The sequence below is a fragment of the Terrapene carolina genome, unplaced genomic scaffold (assembly GCF_002925995.2).
Source record: "Terrapene carolina triunguis isolate 2854851 unplaced genomic scaffold, T_m_triunguis-2.0 Scaffold96, whole genome shotgun sequence".
Classification (NCBI taxonomy): domain Eukaryota; kingdom Metazoa; phylum Chordata; order Testudines; family Emydidae; genus Terrapene; species Terrapene triunguis.
In genome coordinates, this window is record NW_020664447.1 from 34,024,013 (window position 1) to 34,045,225 (window position 21,213).

General features: G+C 45.3%; 1 protein-coding gene across 3 annotated transcripts in view; it reads left to right on the plus strand.

Moving 5' to 3' along the window:
* Positions 1 to 2,356: 2,356 nt before the first annotated feature.
* The window catches only part of RAD51B (RAD51 paralog B), a 626,874-nt gene continuing 608,017 nt past the window's right edge, over positions 2,357 to 21,213 (plus strand). For 2 of the 3 annotated variants that reach the window (XM_026651549.1, XM_026651551.2), the window contains exons 1-4: positions 2,357 to 2,383; positions 5,389 to 5,482; positions 6,319 to 6,432; positions 10,125 to 10,241. In XM_026651549.1, coding sequence (XP_026507334.1) covers positions 5,399 to 5,482; positions 6,319 to 6,432; positions 10,125 to 10,241 — 315 coding nt within the window. In that variant the 5' untranslated portion in view covers positions 2,357 to 2,383; positions 5,389 to 5,398. Of the gene's footprint in view, positions 2,384 to 3,648; positions 3,761 to 5,388; positions 5,483 to 6,318; positions 6,433 to 10,124; positions 10,242 to 21,213 lie in introns of those variants that run through there. The other variant, XM_026651550.1, reaches the window with a different exon arrangement.

Below are 21,213 nucleotides of genomic sequence, written 5' to 3' on the forward strand. Positions count from 1 at the left end.
GGTCAGTGTATGGGGGCTTCCCTCGTCCGCCTGGTGCTCCTGCCAGGAAGAAGGGTAGGGTCGCTGGGGCTTTCCCCACTCCCCGGCAGGAGGGCTGGGCGGGTGGACAGAGGCCAAGCCCCTGTGCCCCAACCCCGCTCTCCGGCAGGAGCACCGGGAGGGTGGGCGGAGCAGGGGCACTCATTTTCTGGGGGCCCCCAATTGGCTGGGGCCCCTGGGCACAGGCCCCGTTGGCCCAGTGGCTAATCCACCACTGACTTGCTGGTTTTATAAAGTATTGAACTTGCTCTTGTATTTTTTTTTTTTCAATTCCACTATATATTTTTTTTATTGCACTACACACACACATAAACATACAGTTCAGGGCATATATATTCCCTCCCTCAATATATATTCCAAATGAGTCAACGTATTTTTTCAATCAGCTAGGTTAATCTTTGGGACTAAATATTATGACAATGATTAATACTGTAGATAACACAAATAATACTTTTCACTTTTTAGGTGCCTTCCATTTGAGGATTCCAAATCACATTGCAAACATTAATGAATTAATCCTCACAAGCTTTCTGTAAGGTAGTTGTTATTCCTATTTTACAGGTGTCACCGAGCAGTTAATGGATTTTCCTTAGGCTGGAGAGGGAGTCTGTGATAGGGCTGGCAGGCCATAGAAATGAAATCTCTTGACCAAGTCCTGAGTTTGAGTCAAAAGATAATCCTTCTCTTATTATTCATTATTACTGAAACCTTATATTTTATACTGGTTTTCATCCTGAATGCTACCAAATGATTTGTAGACGGTACATACAAGGATTGTATGTGCTAACCTACTAATAGAATGCAGGAACTTTAGGGTAGGGCATGGCAGCCATTCTGCCTCAGCAACGATATGCATGTTTTTAAGGGGGAACACAGTAAAGACTAACTTTGGCAACTGAACTGCAAGGAGAACTTAAGTCAACACAGTGTGATTATCCAAATGGATTTGAACAGGATATTTTCTAGCACACTACTAGATCTTTCTTCATATTGCTTTTTCTGAAGAGAGGATGCCAGTAATATGAAATTCTGCTGTGGCTTTGTGAAATGGACAAATGAGGACTAATTAGAGACCAACCAAATTATTTTTATTTGTGACCCAACAGGTTCTGAATCCTGTTCCCAATCATTTAGGATTTTGACCAAATAATCTTGAACTTGATGGAGATTTCCATCAATTATGTTACCATAGTCTTTTTTTTTTATGAGAGTCAAATGATGACAAATCACTTAACTGATTGTGGAGGGAATCTCATTTCTTTTTAAACTCCAGAGAGCTGGACCCTAGAACAGTTAATGGTTAGTGTAATCTGAAGCATAATTCCTCTTTCTGTTTGCAGTTCTACTTCAATATTGTGTAATCAGTTAGAATCCAACCCTGCCTTGGTCCTTGAAGGCAACCTTTGGCTTTGCCTCCATTACTTGAATAATTTCTTTGTGGGTGTTTCCAGAATTCCCTGAAGGTTGATCTGACAATTTCCTCATAAGCAGATTAATGTAAAGCTCTCTCCCCTCATGTTGTAATGAATTTGAATACTTGTGAATGGGTTACTCTGCCATTAGGGTCCCTCCTTCTCAAGAAAGGAACACACTTTAGAATTACGATGCAAGAATTTGCTACAGGTGGAGATAGCTACCTGCTAACTGGTTTGTACCATGATGATTATTTTATATGCATTTATAATTTGAAATTGCACCAGTGGCTTCACCTTCAGCAAACAATCTTTCAAACTCAGTACATCTCAGTCTCCCCCATCAGAAGATGGAAATAATGCTTACTCACCTTTATAAAGCAATTTGAGATCCTCAGATTAAAGAAGTATATTAATGCTAAGTAATAGTAATCACCATTTTAAAAGTACCTCCATTTTTCCAGTATATGTAGTTTGAGCTCTGCCTTTGGACCAGTCTCTACAAGGAAAGTGACTTTAGCTGGTCCCTGGACTTCTAACATTCTGAGCCTCTGGGCAGCTTCAAACCATCACGTGCTTGTACATACACAACCACAGCTAAGAAATTATGGGGAAGAGGAATTCTCTTATCTTCCATCCCTTGAAAACAAGCCAAGGGGGGCAGCTGCCAGCCACTCTAGATGCACTGCAGGGAGCAAAACCCCTGCACACCTCATACGCCCACAGGAGAACGGGCTGGGGGGGGGCCGCCGCCCACTGTGCGAGCCTCCTCAGAGAACTATAACTCCCAGCACGCCTCGCGCTTGGCTGAGCCATAGCGCTGCAGCTTATTGGTCGGTGGCTTAGGGTAACGGGCCAATCGCTGCCCTGGATGTTGCTCTGTGACTCCACCTCTTGCTCGGGGAAGTGGGAGACTTTGAAAAAGTTGCCAGGTCAGGGCGCGGGGCCGTTGTGGCGGTTGGATGGCGGAGCCCGGGGGGAGGGGCTCGGCGGCCCCAGGGCAGGAGGAGGGGGCTGCAGCCAGCAGTCGCCGGGCGGGGCATGGGGAACCTGGGTCGGCGCGGGAAGGCAGCGGGGCGCCCTGCACCGTGTGGGAGGGACATTCCCGCATTATCCCACGGGGGAAGTGGGGTCAGGGCAGAATGAGGGGCGCCCCCCCCCAGCCCATTCTCCTGGGGGCACTGGTGTGTGTATGTGGAGCGACCAGGGCTGCCCAGGCGGCGGCGGGGGGAGGAGGGGCAAGTGGGGCAATTTGCCCCAAGCCCCACAGGGGCCCCCACCAGAATATAGTATTCTATAGTATTGCAACTTTTTTTTTATGGAAGGGGCCCCTGAAATTGCTTTGCCCCAGTCCCCCTGAATCCTTTGGGCGGCCCTGGGAACCACTCGCTCATTACCGCCTTCTGGGCCATCAAGAAGTGGGGGGTAGGTAGGGAGGCCTCTTCCCCCGCCCCCCCCCCCCCGGGGGTCATTCACAAAGGAGAGGTAACAGCTGGATGATGATCCCCATAGATGCACTTGCAGAATCCGCGCCATAAACCCTGTCTGCACTGGCAGCATTAGGACCTGTAATTCACTATCGGTGCAGCCCCGCTGGTGGAAACTGGGATTAAACTGAGGCTATGTACACACTACATCTTACCTCGGTATGAGTTATGTCACTCAGGGGTGTGAATAAGCTACCCCCGAGTGATGTAAATTACATGACCTAAGTGCTGGTGTGGATAGTACTGTGTCTGCAGGAGCGCTTCTCCCATGGACATAGCTCCTGCTGCTCTCAGTGGCTGGAGTAAACAAGTCAGTGGGAGAACTCTCCTGTTGGCTTTAGAGTATCTGCTGTAAGAGTACTACAGTGGCACAGCAGTATCGCTTTAAGCTCTGTAGTGTAGCCATAGCCTCAGGTGTTATTTTTGTACCATAGCATCATCTGAGTAGGGTTAAATAACAGGGTGGAAGTAACACTTGAGTCCTGTCTACAGGTTCTGCTGCAGGAACTGCATCAGTGATGAATTATGGGTCCTGTGGATGAAGCCCTAATGTCGCAAGGCAAACATGGCAATGAATTTTCAGGATCTCTTGGCTTTCTGGAACTCCCTATCAGTATTTTCCTTCCTCGTTTCCCTGCTAATCTGTTTCATTCTTTTTTTTCTTCCAGGCTGCTTTGGAAGTAGCTCTTGTCCGTTTGCCTGGTGCCATATCGTGTGCCAAGGGTTATGGGCAGCATTTCTGTGTCTAATTGTTTTCTTCTCTTCCTGAAACAAAGCAGAGTAACAGAAGATCTGATCAGACACATGGGTTTTGCAATAGCAGTATGTGAGCCAGTTGCTACTCTAGAGCTATGGGCTGAGTGTGTGGATGTTATATTAAAATGAAAAATTATTTACTAATTTGTTCCTTTTCATGACTGTCCTTTTAACATCCTGCAAATCCTATTCTACAATCAACCTTCACTTCTCAATCTCCAGGACACTTACTGCTTTCTTGGCAGGACACTGAACATGTAAAGATGTATATATCTCCTCTGTGGCTGCAGGAGAAATTTAGCACTTCAACAATAACATTTTGATGCAGCCAAATGACAAAGATATATGTTGTGAGCTCTGAGACTCTATAGTGATATACATAACAATGAACTCCACTGATGATTTCTGCACTGCATGAGTATTCACACAACACTAACATAACCCTGTGGCTTGACCCACCAGGCACCAAGATCAGTGATACCTGAGAGACATTCAGAAGAGCCAGTCTCTTTGAAATCCTCGTTACGAACCCACAGGGAATATCCCCAGGATATTATGTGTGAAAGAACAAAATGATTGAATATATGTGTAGATAGGAAGACAAATGTGTATAGATGCTTTAGACGATCTGTTACTTCTGCTTTTCAGTTGCAAGGCATACTGGTATCTTTTATACCCTGGTTGAGAGATTAGAAGAACATGAAAAATGGTACAGTTGTAATATCCCAGCTAATTACTAGATTTAAAGGCTGGGCCATTGTTATCTTCAAGTCTGAGGTGCATAACACAGGCCATAGGACTTCCTTGAATTCCTTCTTCAAGTCCAATAGCTATGGCTGAACTAGACCATATCTTTTAGAAAAACAACTGATATGGATTTAAAAATTGCAAGCAATAAAGAATCCACCACAACCCCTGGAAAGATGTTCTAATGGTTAATTACCCTCACTGTTAAAAACATGCACCTTATTTCTAGCCTGAATTTGTCTAGTTTCAACTTTCAGCTATTGGATTGTGCTATACCTTTGCCTGCAAGATTGAAGAGCCCTCTATTATCAAATTTCTGTTCCCCATTTAGGTACTTACAGACTCTGATCAAGTCACTCCTTAACTTTCTGTTAGATAAGCTAAATAGATCAAGCTCCTTAAATCTCTCACTGAGGTATGTTTTCTAATTCTTTAATCATTCTCGTGCCTCTTTTCTGACCTCTCTAATTTCTCAGCACCCTTGAATTGTGGACACACTATTCCAGTAGCGGTTGCACCAGTGCCAGATACTCTCTACTTCTACTTGATATTACCCTACTTATACATCCAAGGATTGCATTAGTCCTTTTAGTCACAGTGTTGCAGTGGGAACTCGTGTTCAGATAATTATCTGCTATGACCCCCAAAATCTCAGTCACTGCTTCCCAGAATGGAGTCCCTAATCCTGTATGCATGACCTGCTTTCTTTGTTCCTAGGTGCATGGCCTTGCATTTGGCTATTTATGGGTAATTGTTATTTAACAGGAGTTGCTCTGTGACCACTTACACACTCCAATAGTACAAAGATTTGTAATGTGTGATATGTTTCCATTCTTTAGAGTAGAGTGTGTGTTTGTGTTTTTGTGCTGGTATTGTTTGTGTTGGTATTGCAAACAGCTTTTCTAGATTTGTTTTGCTGTACTGTGATTGTTTTTTCTGTTCACCAGATGTGGGAACATGGCCACTAAGAAATTAAGAAGAGCAGGGTTATCTCAGGAACTTTGTGACAGGCTGAGTCGGCATCAGATCACTACCTGTCGGGTGAGACTTTCGCTTAATAGATATAGAGATTTATTTTATGTTGGGTTATGAGTCTCTTTGACACATGTATGGCCTGCTGCCTTGTAAAGGTGTAGTCTTGAATGTGTGCAGAAATATAACTTCCCAACAGGTTCATACTTTACATTTATATAGAGCCTTTCATCCCAAAGATCCTAAAGTAATGTAGAGATCACTTCTGTCACCAATGAAATTCAGCTGCCACTTGGGTGGAGCAAGACAACTGTTTAACCAAATACAGCAGCACAATACAACAGGAAGTGAAGATGGTCATATTAAACTGAAACTAGTAGTGGTGTTTTCTCATTCTCTTCTCAAACCAGAATTGTTAATTTGGTGTTCTGTGACTTTGTCCAATACAGGGTGATTCAGGGCTAGATCCTGCAAATGTCTGTATGAATAGATCCCTAAGCAGAGCCAGGGTCTCTGTGCAGAGGCTGCAGTCCTCTGACATGAATCCAATTGTAGGATCTGGCCCTAAGTCTGATAATTAGAAAATGAGACATTGTTTGAGGTGGTCTGTGATCATTTTTCATTTAAGGACAGAGGCTCATGAGAAAGGCAATATTGTTGTTTCATCCCACCCCAATATGACAATCATTGAATATTTAATTTTTTCCGCTCTCCCCACTCCCACCCAGCCCTTTAAAATGCGAGGCAAAATTAATGCCTTGTATAATTCCATTGTCTTGAGTGGAATTGCACCATGGGGGAATTTGGAATATGAACTGATTGTTTATAAATATATTAAACTAATGTAATCTCTTTCCCCCCTTCAATCCCCAGATTGAACTCTGTTCCTTTTAATCATCTTTCAGGACTTTCTGTGTCTTTCACTCTTGGAGTTAATGAAAGTGACCGGGCAAAGTTATTGGAATGTACAGAAACTTCTTTGCAAAGTCAGCTTAGCTTGTGCTCCCAAAATGCAGACTGTAAGTATCCTTGTGGTGATCCTGTTATGAAATCTGACTACAGTCACTTTTCTTTTTACCTATCAAGGGTATAGTGTAGTATAGGTTTGTTGCAAATAAAATGAGATGGCGTGCCATCCAAGATGTAAACAGTGGAATTCCATTATAAGGATCAAGTCAGGCTATGCCTGTGTTCATTGCTAAATTCAGATCCAAAAGACGACAATGAATTTCTCAGTTCAGATGTGTATAAAAAGAAAATCTCTTTCTTGTCAGAATACAGTGAGTTCAGCTATGCGTTTTAGTGCTTAAGCAGGTTGCTCAGGTTATTACAATAGGATATAAGTAGCACTCCTACAAGTGACATATGTAGGCTGAGAGCCACTCAAGAAGATAAGAAATTCTTTCCTACCTCTGAGAATATCAAAGAAATTGCTTCCAATCTGAGCCTTACAACTGAAAGTGCCATTGATTAGTGTAGGTGAAGGGTAGGAACAGCAGTGCCCATAGAAACTGGTTTTTAGAAAGTAATGTTAGTGCCAAAGAGCAGAGTGATCATTAAAGCTATATTCTGCTCATTTTGGAGAATCTCGTATTCTCTCATTCTAGGCAAATGGGAATGTGGAGTGGCATGAAAGTGATGCATCTGGTGTTAGAGTTGGTGGGAGTGGAGGGAAGGAGACAGGAGGTGTGGGCTGCACTGCTGTTGACTGGATTCTTGTGGCTACTCTAAGAGAACAAGTCTGAATTAGACTGTTGTCCTCCCAGCCATAAAGAAAAGATGCTAATGATAGTAGCCTGCTTGTGGCAGGAGGGAGAGATGGGGCAGAGAAAACTGGGTGTCAAGACAGTGCAGGTCCAGGTAACGTTCACTGTAGTTTAAGAGTTGGCCAAGGAGCTCTCCAGATAATCAATGTGAATTTTTAATAAATCTTGGGTAATAAATCTTGGGCAACTGGGGAAGTTCCAGAGGACTGGAAGAAAGCCAATGTTGTGCCAGTATTCAAAAGTTAAATGGGCTGACCTGGCTGGCCTGACCTTGATCCTAGGAAAAAATAATGCAGTGGCTGATATGGGACTCTATCAGCAAAGGAAGGAAATATAATTAATGCCAATCTGCATGTATTCTTGAAAAACAGGTCTTGTCAAATGAAAATGAAATCGTTCTTTATCAACCACACTTGCAACCTTGTGAAAGGTAACTACTAATATAATGAACTTGGTGTCACATAAAATTCAGATTAAAAAATTAGCATTATACAAAATCAACATAGCACATATTAAATGGATTAAAACTGGCTGATAAATCTCAATGGATAACTGTTAACTAGGAATCATCAAGTGGTGAGGGTGTTTCTAGTGGGGTCCCATAGGGACTGGTTCTCAGACCATCCTTATTGAGTATTTTTATCAACAAGTCTGGGGTGTATTTTGTCAAACAGTGGTTCTGCAAAGGATTTGGGGTCATGGTGGATAAGCAACTGAACAGGAACTCACAGTGTGATGCTGTGGCTAGCGTGATCCTTGAATGAAAAAACAGAAATATTGAGTGTGGGTAAGAAGGTGATAGTGGTCTCAACATTGTTCCATACCAGGGGTGGGCAAACTTTTTGGCCCAAGGGCCACATCTGGGTATGGAAACTGTATGGCGGGCCATGAATGCTCATGAAATTGGGGGTTGGGGTGCAGGAGGGGGTGCGGGCTCTGGGGTGAGATTGAGGGTATTGGAGGGTTGGAGGGGGATCAGGACTGGGGCAGCGGGTTGGGGAATGGGAGGGGGTCAGGGGTGCAGGCTCCAGGCGGTGCTTACCTCAAGCAGCTCCCAGAAGCAGCAGCATGTCCTCCCTCTGCCTCCTACGCGGAGGCACGGCCAGGCAGCTCTATGCACTGCCCTGTCCACAGGCGCCGCCCCTGTAGTTCCCATTGGCTGTGGTTCCCGGCCAATGGAAGCTGCGGGGCGGCACTTGGGGCAAGAGCAGCATGTGGAGCCCCCTGATTGCCCCTATACGTAGGAGAAGGAGGGGGGACATGCTGCTGCTTCCAGGAGCCTCGCGGAGTGGGGCAAGCCCCTGACCCCGCTCCCTGCCTGGAGTGCCAGAGCGGGGCAAGTCCCGGACCCCGCTCCCCAGTGGGAGCTCGAGGCCGGATTAAAACGTCTGGAGGGCCGGATGCGGCCCCTGGCCTGTAGTTTGCCCACCCCTATTCTATACAGATGTACTACTAGAGTTCTGTGTCCAAAGATATTGAAAAATTGGACAGGATTTAGAAAAGAGTAACAAAAATGGTTTGAGGTCTGGAAAATTCCACTCCGAATGGGAAACTTAAGGAGCTGAATCTATTGAGTTCATCAAAGGGAAAGTTAAGAGGTGATTTGATTGTGGCCAAGAAGCACCTATAAAGAGAGAAGATATCTGATATTAGAAAACTCTAATTGAGCATGCAAAAGCATAACAAGATCCAGTGGCTGGAGTTTGTCAGAAAAATTCAAAGGGGAAATAAGATGGAAAATTTTTAACATTGAACAGACTAAGGGATGTGGTAAATTCTTTTCACTTGCAGTTTTTAAATCAAGACTGAATGTCTTTCTAAAAGATATGTTAGCAAAACCACAATTTCTCAGATTCAGTACAGGAATTATTGGATGAAATTCTATGGCCTATGTTATGCAGGCAGTCAGATTAGATTATCATAATGATCCCTTTTTACATTAAAATCTATATGAGGCAGATCCACAGCTAGTGTAAAATGTCATAGTTTAAAAAAAAGACTAATTTTGTACTAATGATAAAATGTGTGCAAATCCCTTATCACTCTGTGCATTCCTTTTTCCAGTTAACCTGAACCCAAATCTATCAGGATATCGCTGGAGCCAGTTTTGCTTTGTGGTGTTTTGTGCCCTGAAAAGATCAAAACAGATGTTTTTCATATACTTTGTACAGTTCCACTCTCTAGCACCTTTTGGCTGAGGATCTCCAAATTCTTTTCAAATATTAATTGGTTAAGCCTGCTGCCCAGTATTTGGGGAAACTGAGGCATAAAAAAGGGTGAGTGACTGGCCTCATATCTTAAGTCAGCTGGAAGGAGAACCCAAATTTCCTGACTGCCAGTCTGGTGGCCGTACTCACTAGATCAGGCTCACAAAACCCAAAAGCTATGCTAGGCTTTGGTATTGACCCAGACTTGTTCAAACAGTTTACAAATCTTAATGAACCTTTCAATGAACTCGAATGGTTTTGAGATGCCAAGTTCAAAATCAGCCAAATTCTTGGTTTTGGGTTTCACTGTGAATGTTTTGCACAGTTCTGCTGACCACAGAGTTAGTATTTCCTTGTTCATAAGTAGTAGTTAGGCAGATCAAAAGCAGCACATGTTGGCCAGGGGGAAAAAAACCTTCACTTTTGAAAAGTTATTGTAAAGTGCTTTTTATAATTTGACATTGTGATGTGGGAGAAAAGTTCAAAGCTAGACTGCAAAAACCTCAGTGTATACAATAAACTTCTTTAAATCTACTTAGTGGTGTCTGCATTTAAGTGTGGTGGAGGCTCAGGTGGAGAAAGAACACAGGGAAGGATGAGAATATAGTTTAGGATTTGTATAGTAAACTTGTAGGCCAAGTATTAAATAATGCTAGATTGTTGGGGAGCAAATGCCAGAAATTTCTCTTGCCCTCTGAAAAAGCTTTTTTTTTTTTTGGTTAATTTTTGCTGTTATAGGCTTATGAGATGAAAATGAAAAGGGCTATCAATCCATCCTCAGCCTTCTTCCCCACTACCCTAGATGGTTTGGATAAAGCCCTGCATGGTGGAGTGGCCTGTGGATCCCTCACAGAGGTAAAACTAATATTTACAGTTTTTACTGCAGTAGCGCCTAAAGGCCACAACCTTTAGTGGGGGTCCATTTGGGCACTATATAAATGTATAATAAATGACAGTTCTTGACCCAAAGAGTTTTCAGTCTAAAACGTGTACGTGGGACTCTTCTCCGCTCGTACAGTATGTTAAATATATTTTGCTTCCACTTTTAAAGGTAGGTAGGACAAAAAGATTTAAGAGATATTTGCGATTATCTTTTCTGCTTAAAAAATGGCTGTTTGAAAATTTCCTAATGATCATAAATGATAAACACTTCACATTTTTTAATATGAATGCACCACTGACTGACACTTTCCAGTGAGGAAAGTTAAATTTTGTAAGCAGTTAGTCAAATGTAATTTTGTAACATGATAGAACAGGACCATAGCACTGTCTGTTGGTTAGAGCACAAGACTGGAAATCATGATTTTATTCCTAATCTGACATTGACTTGTCATGTGACCTTGGCAAGTCACTTGTTCTCTGCCTACCTTAGTTTACCTATCTAAGTTACTAAAGATATAATGGACCATTACAACAAACAGAAGTGTAAGAATGCAGGGATGAAAAATATTTTTACAAGAAGGATCATGTGTAGCTAAGGCTGTAAAAAAATTGTATAACTTTATTATTTGAAAAATATATGTGATAGTGTAATTAAAGACTGCATTGTAATGTGTATACACAACAGGACAGAATTAAAGTTGCATGTAAATCCTTAACTTTGTCACTTTCTGACTTTTAAGTTTAACTTTAAAGTTTTCTTAACATAGTTTTTTGCATGGCATTTCCTGTCTGTGTTTTAAAATAGAACGTCATTATCCAGTACTTAGAAACTATGCTGTCTTGCAAAAATTTGCCAATAATTGATATAAATTCTATAATTTGAAATTTGCAGTGTTGTTGTAGTAATGTGTAATGACAGAATTTGGCAATACAAGCTGCACTCAAATTCCTCCCTTAAACTTTTTGTACCTTTTGAATCATTCAGGGGCTGAGGTAAGCACTTCTAGTGACCTTGTTCTCTGAAAACATCCACTCAATGTGCAGCGGCAGTCAAAAAAGCGAACAGAATGCTGGGAATAATTAAGAAAGGGATAGATAATAGGACTGAAAATATCATGTTGCCTTTATATAAATCCATGGTACACCCACATCTTGAATACTGCGTGCAGATGTGGTCGCCCCACAAAAAAGATGTATTGGAATTGGAAAAGGTTCAGAAATGGGCAACAAAAACGGCTTCTGTATGAGGAGAGATTAATAAGATTGGGACTTTTCAGCTTGGAAAAGAGACAGCTAAGGGGAGATATGATTGAGATAAAATCATGACTGGTGTAGAGAAAGTAGATAAGGAAGTGTTGTTTACTACTTCTCATAACACAAGAACTAGGGGTCATCAAATGAAATTAATAGGCAGCAGATTTAAAACAAATAAAAGGAAGTATTTCTTCACACAACACACAGTCAACCTGTGGAACTCCTTGCCAGAGGATGTTGTGAAGGCCAAGACCATAATAGGGTTCAAAAAAGAACTAGATAAATTCATGGAGGATAGGTCCATCAATGGCTGTTAGCCAGGACGGGTGGGAATGGTGTCCCTAGCCTCTGTTTATCAGAAGCTGGGAATGAGTGACGGGATGGATCACTTGATGATCACCTGTTCTGTTCATTCCCTCTGGGGCACCTGGCACTGGCCACTGTCGGAAGACAGGATACTGGGCTAGATGGACCTTTGGTCTGACCCAGTAGGGCCATTCTTACGTTCTTGCCTCAACCCATAAATATCTTCAATAGACAGATTACAAGTTGCTCAAGATCCATCTACCTTCTTATGCTGTGCTCATCACTGAAGTATCCAAATGCCTCCTCTCCTCAACCCCTGCACACCTCACAAAATGTGTAGGAGCCCTCCTTCAACCCTTGCATTTTTTTAAGCTGCAGAGATGCTAAGGGAGGCCTCCTAAGCATTTTAAATTGCATAAGAACCCACAATATATTTGACTAGATTTGATGCACTTGAAGTAAGTTAAAAACCCTACTACTCGGTATGCAATTTTCAAATGCTCAGAGCTCAGTCAAGTCCAAACCAATTTTCTCTGGATCACTGACAGTCACTTCCACTCAGTAAGGGCCATTTCCATGTCAAATTTCAACTTTAAACTCAGACATTGTGGTTGTAGAGCTGTACAAATAAGAAGACTGCAAAAATTCTTTTATCACAGGGGAAAGTATATTTTTCCACTCTTCATAATTCAACATGACTGAACTGTTTTTGCTCAAACTTAAAAAGAAATCACCTTTGAAGCATGAAAGTAATAAGTAAAAACAGGCTGGAATGAAAACAGTATTGCAACTTAAACTATAGTGGTTTCTGCTTCAGTAAATGCTTATATAACAGGGTTGGGGCTATGACCTTAGAGACATGAAAGAGACCTGTTTTCTTTCTGCTCCAGGTGTAGAAGGATGTACAGTTTATCTCCAAAGAGCTGCTTAAGAGGGTATCTTGTGAATTTATTTTGTCCCTCAATGAATTAATGAAGGTTTTTTTCAGATGTGGGTTTTGATACCTGTGTTGATAACTGGCCATAAGGGGGTCATGTTGCACAATCCAGCCTGAAAGTGATCAGCACTGTGGCTTAGCCTGCATTAGGGGAAAAGGGCAATGTTTCATGGCTGGCTAAAGATGAAACAGTTGCTCTTTGGGCAGATAGGACCAGCACAGAGTCAGATAGGATCTTGAGGCTATGCAGATGCCCTCAATAGAGGATGAGCACTTAATTCCTGAAAATACTTCGCTCTGTCTAGCAGTAACCGTAGTTGCTCACCTGGGTTAAATCAATGCTTTTCATACAGATTTTAGTTTCTTCCAGACACTGGGACAGTTGGTGAATACAACACTATAAATGTTTGAGAAGGAGATTGCAGAGCTACCTTTTATCAGATTATTGATGACACTGGAGCCACTGGTATCTCCCAATCTCCATTGTGATTGTGAATGAGAGGTGACAGGAGTGAGCTATGAAGGACTGTATAAGTGAGCACTCAGGGATAAGGAAAAAATACCTGTCATGGTTCTGGGATCTGTCTAAGAGGAATGAGCAAAAACAGCTTAAGGTGACTCTGTACACCATGTTGAGTTCCTGTAGGTGAGTTAGCAGTACCTCATGATCAGTATAAAAGGCTGCAGATAGATTTAATAGCATTATCTTGGATGCTTGTCTTTTGCCCTCAGCCATAAAGTGACTGTCATTCAGCTTGACCAATACATTCTCCTTGCCATACCTTCACCTGAATGAGGGCTTTTAGATATTGGCAGAGGTTAGGTTTTGCTGGAATTGGCTAGCTACTATCTTTGACCTTGCTCAAGAAAGAGATTAAAGACAAGTGGTGGCTACTGAGTCAATGGGAGTTTTGCCTGAGTTAAGAGACTAAGTTATGAATTTTACGTCACAGAGTTATAGAATTTAGGACCAGAAGTCATTGATATTCATTTTTGGCCTTTATCTAAATGTACAAAGTGCTGCTGCTGTAGGAAATGATGGGTCCATTTTGTGCCAAAGGCATAAGTTTTCTAAGGCCTGGTCTACACTAGGCTTTTATGTCGACTTTAGCGCCGTTATATCGAATTAACCCTGCACCCGTCCACACCAGGAAGCCATTTAGTTCGACATAAAGCTCTCTTTAAATCGATTTCTGTAATCCTCCCCAACGAGAGGATTAGCGCTAAATTCGACATGGCCATATCGAATTAGGCTAGGTGTGGATGGAAATCGACGGTAATAGCTCCGGGAGCTATCCCACAGTGCACCACTCTGTTGACGCTCTGGACAGCAGTCCGAGCTCGGATGCTCTGACCAGCCACACCCCCGGGAAAATTTGAATTCATTTTCATTTTCCTGTCTGGGCAGTTTGAATCTCAGTTCCTCTTTGGACATCGAGGGGAGCTCAGCAGCAGTGGCAACTATGCAGAGCTCTCCAGCAGAGATGGCCGTGCAATCTAATAGAAAGAGGGCCCCAGCATGGACTGATCGGGAAGTCTTGGATCTCATCGCAGTGTGGGGCGATGAGTCCGTGCTTTCAGAGCTGCGCTCCAAAAGAAGGAATGCTAAGATCTACGAGAAGATCTCCAAAGCCATGGCAGAGAGAGGCTACAGCCGGGATGCAACGCAGTGCCGCGTGAAAATCAAGGAGCTGAGACAAGGCTACCAAAAAACCAAAGAGGCTAACGGACGCTCCGGATCCCAGCCCCACACATCCCGTTTCTACGAGGCACTGCATTCCATCCTGGGAGCGGCCGCCACCACTACCCCACCCCTGACCGTGGACTCCGAGGATGGGATATTGTCCGCGGCCGGTTCCTCGTCGGACATGTTAGCGGACGGGGAAGATGAAGAGGACGAGGCAGTCGACAGCGCTGGCACCGCTGATTTCCCCGACAGCCAGGAGCTCTTCATCACCCTTACCGAGATCCCGTACCAACCGTCCCCATCCCTTACCCCGGACACAGAATCAGGGGAAGGATCAAGCAGTAAGTGCTGTAAACATGTAAACATTTATTTAAAACAGAACGGTAATATTTATACTATTAACAATGTATATTTATAAAAGTGCTGTAAACTAGTAAAAAAATAATCAGGTACAAAACAGGAATATTTAAAAAGGTAACAAATGGGTTTTCATGATTTCTCTGTCTTAGGCTCTTCTCAATTTAGTCCCAAGTATTTTAAAAAAATTTCACAATGTCCGTTACTACATGATTCCCAGGCCCAAGACGCTCCACTCCAAAGTCCCAGTGCACCTACGCGAAAATCCGGTCAATGTGGCCGGGGATCGACGAGAAATCCTCGTAGGAGAACTCCTCGTAGGTCTCGTGGAGGTAGAGCTCAAGCCTGTTGATCAGGTTCCGGGGTAGGGCGATCTTGGTGGGCCCTCCGTGGTAGCAGACATGTCCCCTCCACGCCACAATCAAGTACTCCGGGATCATCGCACGACATAGCATGGCGGCATACGGCCCCGGTTTCTGCATGCTTTCCCGCAGCATGCGTTCTCTCTGGGTGTCCGGGATCCTCAGGAGGGTGATGTCGCTCATGACGCCCTGCTTTGAATTAGGGAGGGGAATGTTAGTATTGGGACTGCTTTACAGCCACGCGGTGGAGGGAGAGGGGCAGCATACAGGGATCTTTCCCTGGGACAGCCGCGAGGGGGTGGGACAGGGGCAGAGTTGATGCTGTCCTGATTGCTGGCAGCAGAGACTGGCATTGCTTTCAATGTGAAAGGAGGCCAGTGCTACTGCTGGAGTTTTAAGCAGCCACAAGTCTGCGGCTTACCATTATTGCCCGCTCCAGAAGTTCAGGTCTCCAGCCACAGTTCTCTGAACACTCCAAGACCTCCGCAAGTCCACAGGCACTGAAGGCGACGGCCGAAAATTCGACCTTGTCCTGAGTGCGCATGTGAGAGGTTCAGTGCATGGTCTTGTTCACAGAGAAAGACTAGGTTCTTTGTATACAATTTCATTTATCTGTCTCAGGAATTCACTCCCTTTTTAAAATTCACACAGACACATCTGCGACTGTCTCCCAACCCAGCCTGTCAGCACACTCCCAGAGGCTAGCGCAGATTAGGCGGAGGAAGAAGAAGACGCGTGAAGACATGTTCTCAGAACTAATGGGCTGCTCCCGAGCCCAGGCAGCCCAGCAGACACAGTGGAGGGAGAACTTGTCACAAATGCACCGAGCAGTCATGGAACGGGAGGAGAGGTGGCGTCAGGAGGACCAACAGGCTACTGAAAAGCTGCTTGGACTAATGAGGGAGCAAACGGACACGCTCCGGCGCCTTGTGGATGTTCTGCAAGACCGGAGGCAGGAGGACAGAGCCCCGCTGCAGTCTATCTGTAACCGCCCTCACCCGCCACCAAGTCCCACACCACCCTCACCCAAAGTCCAAAGAAGGAGGGGCGGCAAGGGCCGTTAAAACTTTCAGTCAACCCCTGCAGACTGCTCTAGCAGTAGAAGGCTGACATTCCCCAAAATTTCATAAGTCCTTTCCTACCCACCTCACACAAGCCCCCGTCCAAGTTTCACCCCCCACGTTTCATGTCTGGTTCGCAATAAAATGTTTGTTTCTGTTCATTACTGTTTCAGTCAGGTTCTTTTGAGGGAGAGTCTGTCTGGAGGGGGGGAAGGGGCTTGGTAATTGGACAGGACAGTGACCTTTAGCAGGGTACAGAGGCGGTGTCAGGTCCAGCATCAGGACACATACACAGTGCAGTCACTGGTTACCCTGGTCAGTCTGGGAGGTGTTTTTCATGTTTTGGGGGGGGGGGGGGTTGCTCTGTGACTTTGTGGCGGGGGAGGGCAGTTACAGATCTTATGCAGCGGTCCTTATCCTGGCTCACAGAGCCACGCAGCAGGGGATCTGTAACCCTACCCCCCCTGCCAGAAAGTCACATAGCCGACACATACACACAGTCCCACCCAGGAGTGCTGGCAGGCTCCATTGAAATAACCAGTCCACCAGTGCGGAGCCTGTCATTCCGGGAGTTTAGAAGCATCATTTGCATCAGAACACTAAACCCGCCCCCCGCCACAGTCTGCGTCCCCGGTTTAAAATATTCCCGCGAAAACAGCAATACAGACAACGGTGTTCATTAACAAAATCGAAATGATTTTATTTTTTGGGAAGGGGAAGGGGGTGAAGGGGGTATGTAACTGGAGAGGATAGTCAAAATGGACTGGGTAAAGAAACGGGGGCAGGTTCAGCTTTTCTGTCCACAAACTGAAAAGTCACTGGTTGCCCTGCTCACTCAGGAACCTAGCTTTCAAAGCCTCCCGGATGCACAGGGCGTCCCGCTGGGATCTTCTAATGGCCCGGCTGTCTGGCTGGACGTAATCAGCAGCCAGGCTATTTGCCTCTAGCTCCCACCCCGCCATAAAGGTCTCCCCCTTGCTCTCACACAGATTGTGGAGCACACAGCAAGCTGCAATAACGATGGGGATATTGGTTTCACTGAGATCACAGCGAGTGAGTAAGCTTCTCCATCTCCCTTTGAGACGGCCAAAAGCACACTCCACCACCATTCTGCACTTGCTCAGCCGGTAGTTGAAGAGTTCTTTTTCTGTGTCCAGGGCGCCAGTATAGGGCTTCATGAGCCAGGGCATTAGCGGGTAGGCTGGGTCCCCGAGGATGACTGTAGGCATCTCCACATCCCCAAGAGTTATTTTGTGGTCTGGGAAGTAAATACCTTCCTGCAGCCGTCTAAACAGACCAGAGTTCCTGAACACGCGAGCGTCATGAACCTTGCCCGGCCATCCGACGTAGATGTTTGTAAACCGTCCCCGATGGTCCACCAGTGCTTGCAGCACCATTGAAAAGTAGCCCTTTCTATTGATGTACTGGCTGGCCTGGTGGTCCGGTCCCAGGATAGGGATGTGAGTCCCATCGATAGCCCCACCGCAGTTTGGGAATCCCATCGCGGCAAAGCCATCTATGATGACCTGCGCGTTTCCCAGGGTCACTACCTTTGGGAGCAGTACCTTGACGATTGCCTTGGCTACTTGCATGACAACAACCCCCACGGTAGATTTGCCCACACCAAAGTGGTTCGCGACTGACCGGTAGCTGTCCGGCGTTGCAAGCTTCCAGAGGGCTATGGCCACTCGCTTCTGGACAGTGAGGGCTGCTCGCATGCGGGTGTCCTTGCGCTTCAGGGCAGGGGACAGCAACTCACAAAGTTCGAGGAAAGTCCCCTTCCGCATGCGAAAGTTTCGCAGCCACTGGGATTCATCCCAGACCTGAAGCACTATACGGTCCCACCATTCCGTGCTTGTTTCCCGGGCCCAGAATCGCCGTTCAACAAAATCCACATGCCCCATTGCCAACGTCATGTCCTGGGCGCTGGGGCTCGTGGTTTCTGACAGCTCTGTGCCACTCTCCGACTTCAGGCTCTCACGGCGGTGCCGTAGCCTCCTCGCCCGATTTCTCTGCATCTGCCTCAGGGAAAGGTGTATGATAAGCTGCGAGGTGTTGAGAACGGCCACAAGTGCAGCGATGGTCGCAGCGTGATCCATGATCGCAGTGCTGTGGCGTCCGCGCTGTCACTGACCAGAAAAGTGCGCGAACTGATTTCCCGCCGGCGCTTTCATGGAGGGAGGGAGGGCGTTAGTGACGGACGGATGACGACAAATTTTTTTTACCCAGAAGGCATTGGCGGCTCGACCCAGAATTCCGATGGGCAGCGGGGACTGCGGGAACTGTGGGATAGCTGCCCACAGTGCACCGCTTCCAATATCGACGCTCGCCCCGTTAGTGTGGACTCACAAAGTCGAATTACTGTCCTTAGTGTGTCCTTAGTGTGGACACACACGTTCGACTTTGCAATATCGATTCCACATATTCGATTTAAGTAAAATCGAATTACCCTCGTAGTGTAGACATACCCTAAGGTGGGCTCGGAGAATGCTCTTCTGGACATGAATACAGATGTACAGTTTTGGAAAATTATTTAAATGTTTTGTAGATCTTTAGGGCCACTTTCCAGTTGTGTTAATTATCACAATGCCTAATGCCCTAATACAGGTACTTACAGTACATTAAATCTATGCATTATATTACTGACTAAATGACGTACTGAAGTACATGTCTGCAAAAGAGACACCTATTGGCTGAGTCTGGATTTGCACTTGGAATCTGCTCTACAGCAGTAAGCTGGCCTTGGCTGCATTGTTGCTCCAGGGTAATTATATTACGTTGTCAGTACTGCCACTCCTAAACGTTAAAAAAAATCACAAGTCAGGCCCCAGAAAATCATGAAATTTATGAAAGAAAATATGGGGTCCTTTTTATTTGCCTTCTGGGTTTTGAATCTTTAGGGAGAACTTGGGTCACTTTTTCAGGCTTTTCTTCACAAGCATAGTAAAACCTTACTTAAAAAAAACCCACTCCCCAAAACAGCAAAAGCTGAAATTTTCACTGAATCACTTGACTGCAGGACCTGGGACTTTAAGAAAAACACCAGAAATCACGAGACTTTCAACAAAATCTCAAGAGTTGGCAAGACTGCAACTCTTCTTCATTTAGCGCTAATATAGGTGTTCATCTAAGTCTATCCGCATTCTATTGCTGCTGCTTCATTCTGTAGGTGTACCTTACAAAGAGTTCAGGTTCCGGTTCCGGTCTACAGTACCCTGTCTTAAGTCAAGTGATCCTGCAACCTGTAATCTCTCTGATCTGAGCCTCCTCTATTAAAATGAGCATCCCTGTGAGCCACATACTTGAACTTCTTGGGCCACGGCACAGTTGACCTGAATGTTGTACTTGGGATACTTTTGCTTTTAGACAGTTGGTTCAAGCTTGGGAGAAGTCCTCACAAAGCATGTTTCTTGGAGCATGTGCTTCCCAGTTGGTGTGGCTAAAGATTTTGCTGTTTTCTCTTCCCATTCCTCTTATGCTATGCAACAGCAATGGTGGTTTGAAATTTGGAATTTTAATACATGAATCATGAGAGGATTTCAGTGGTATCTTCTACAGCCAAATCTTGTCCTTGCTTTTTGAGTGCCAGAGGCAAATGACTTACACTGTTCTGGCTCTGACCCTTTTCTCCAAATCACTGGTGGGGTTTAGGTTAGAAATTAAATCATAACTGACGTTTTGTGGTCAAATATCAGAACTTTTGACCAAATTGTTTGAGCAAAAATTTGTTCATGGCTATTTGAATGTTTAATCCCCTAGGTAACGCTGAAGTAGAATTAACTACTTAAGACCTCACCTCCCCCTTCGCCCCCCCCCAACAAAACCCAAACCCCTGTTCAGATGTGCCTGGGAAAATAACATATAATGTACTGAAAAAGAAAAGTGTATTTTTTTTTAAAAGTACAGACACATTAAACACTGTTGTAGTTCTGAAATCTCTATTATCAGGGCAGACTCTTGATTTCAAAACCAAACTTAAAAAGAGACAAACTCATGGACTTTAAGGCCAGAAGGCCATCATGAGCATCTAGTTTGACCTCCTGCACATCGCAGGCCACAGAACCTCACCTACCCACTCCTGTAATAGACCCACAACCTCTGGCTGAGTTACTGAAGTCCTCAAATCATGATTTAAAGATTTCAAGTTACATAGAATCCACCATTTACACTAGTTTAAACGTGCAAGTGATCTGTGCCCCATGCTGCAGAGGAAGGTGAAAAACCCACAAGGTCTCTGCCAATATGACCCCGAAGGAAAAATTCCTTCCTGACCGCAAATATGGCAGTCATTGGATCCTGATCATGTGGGCAAGATCCACCAGCCAGAGACTCAGGAAATAATTCTCTGTTGTAGCTCAGAGCCCTCCCCGTGTAGTTTCTCAACACTAAGGCTGCAATTTGGTCATGGAGGTTGTGGAAGTCACAGAATCCATGACTTGCACAGACCTCCGTGACTTCAACCCGCCACGGCTGGGAGCTGCAGGCTACCCCCACCTCCCCTGGTGACCGGGAGCTTCGGGGTACCCCTGCCGCCTGGAGTGGCAGGGGTCTGCCACTGCTCCCCAGTCCCCGCGGGTGCGGAGGGAATACCCCAGAGCTCCCCAGTCCCTGCAGGTGCTGGGGACCCCCGGCAGCTCCCCAGCCACTGTGGGCGGTGGAGGTGGGAGGAATCCCCCAGAAGCTCCCCAGCCAACACGGGAGGTGTGGGGGAGAATCCCCCGTGCAGCTCCCCTCCTGCCATGGGCGGCAAGAGACCCCCGCAGCTCCCCTGCCTTGGGGGGAATCCCCCAGAGCTCCCCGGGTGGCGTGGGATCCCCCGCAGCTCCCCAGCCACCACAGATGGGGGTCCCTCCCAGCCACAGCGGGGCATGGTGCTGGACCCTCCTCCCTCCCCCTTTTTGTCATGGACATTTTTAGTAAAAATCAGGGACACATCACGGCTTCCTTGAATTTTTGTTAATTGCCCGTGACCTGTCCGTGA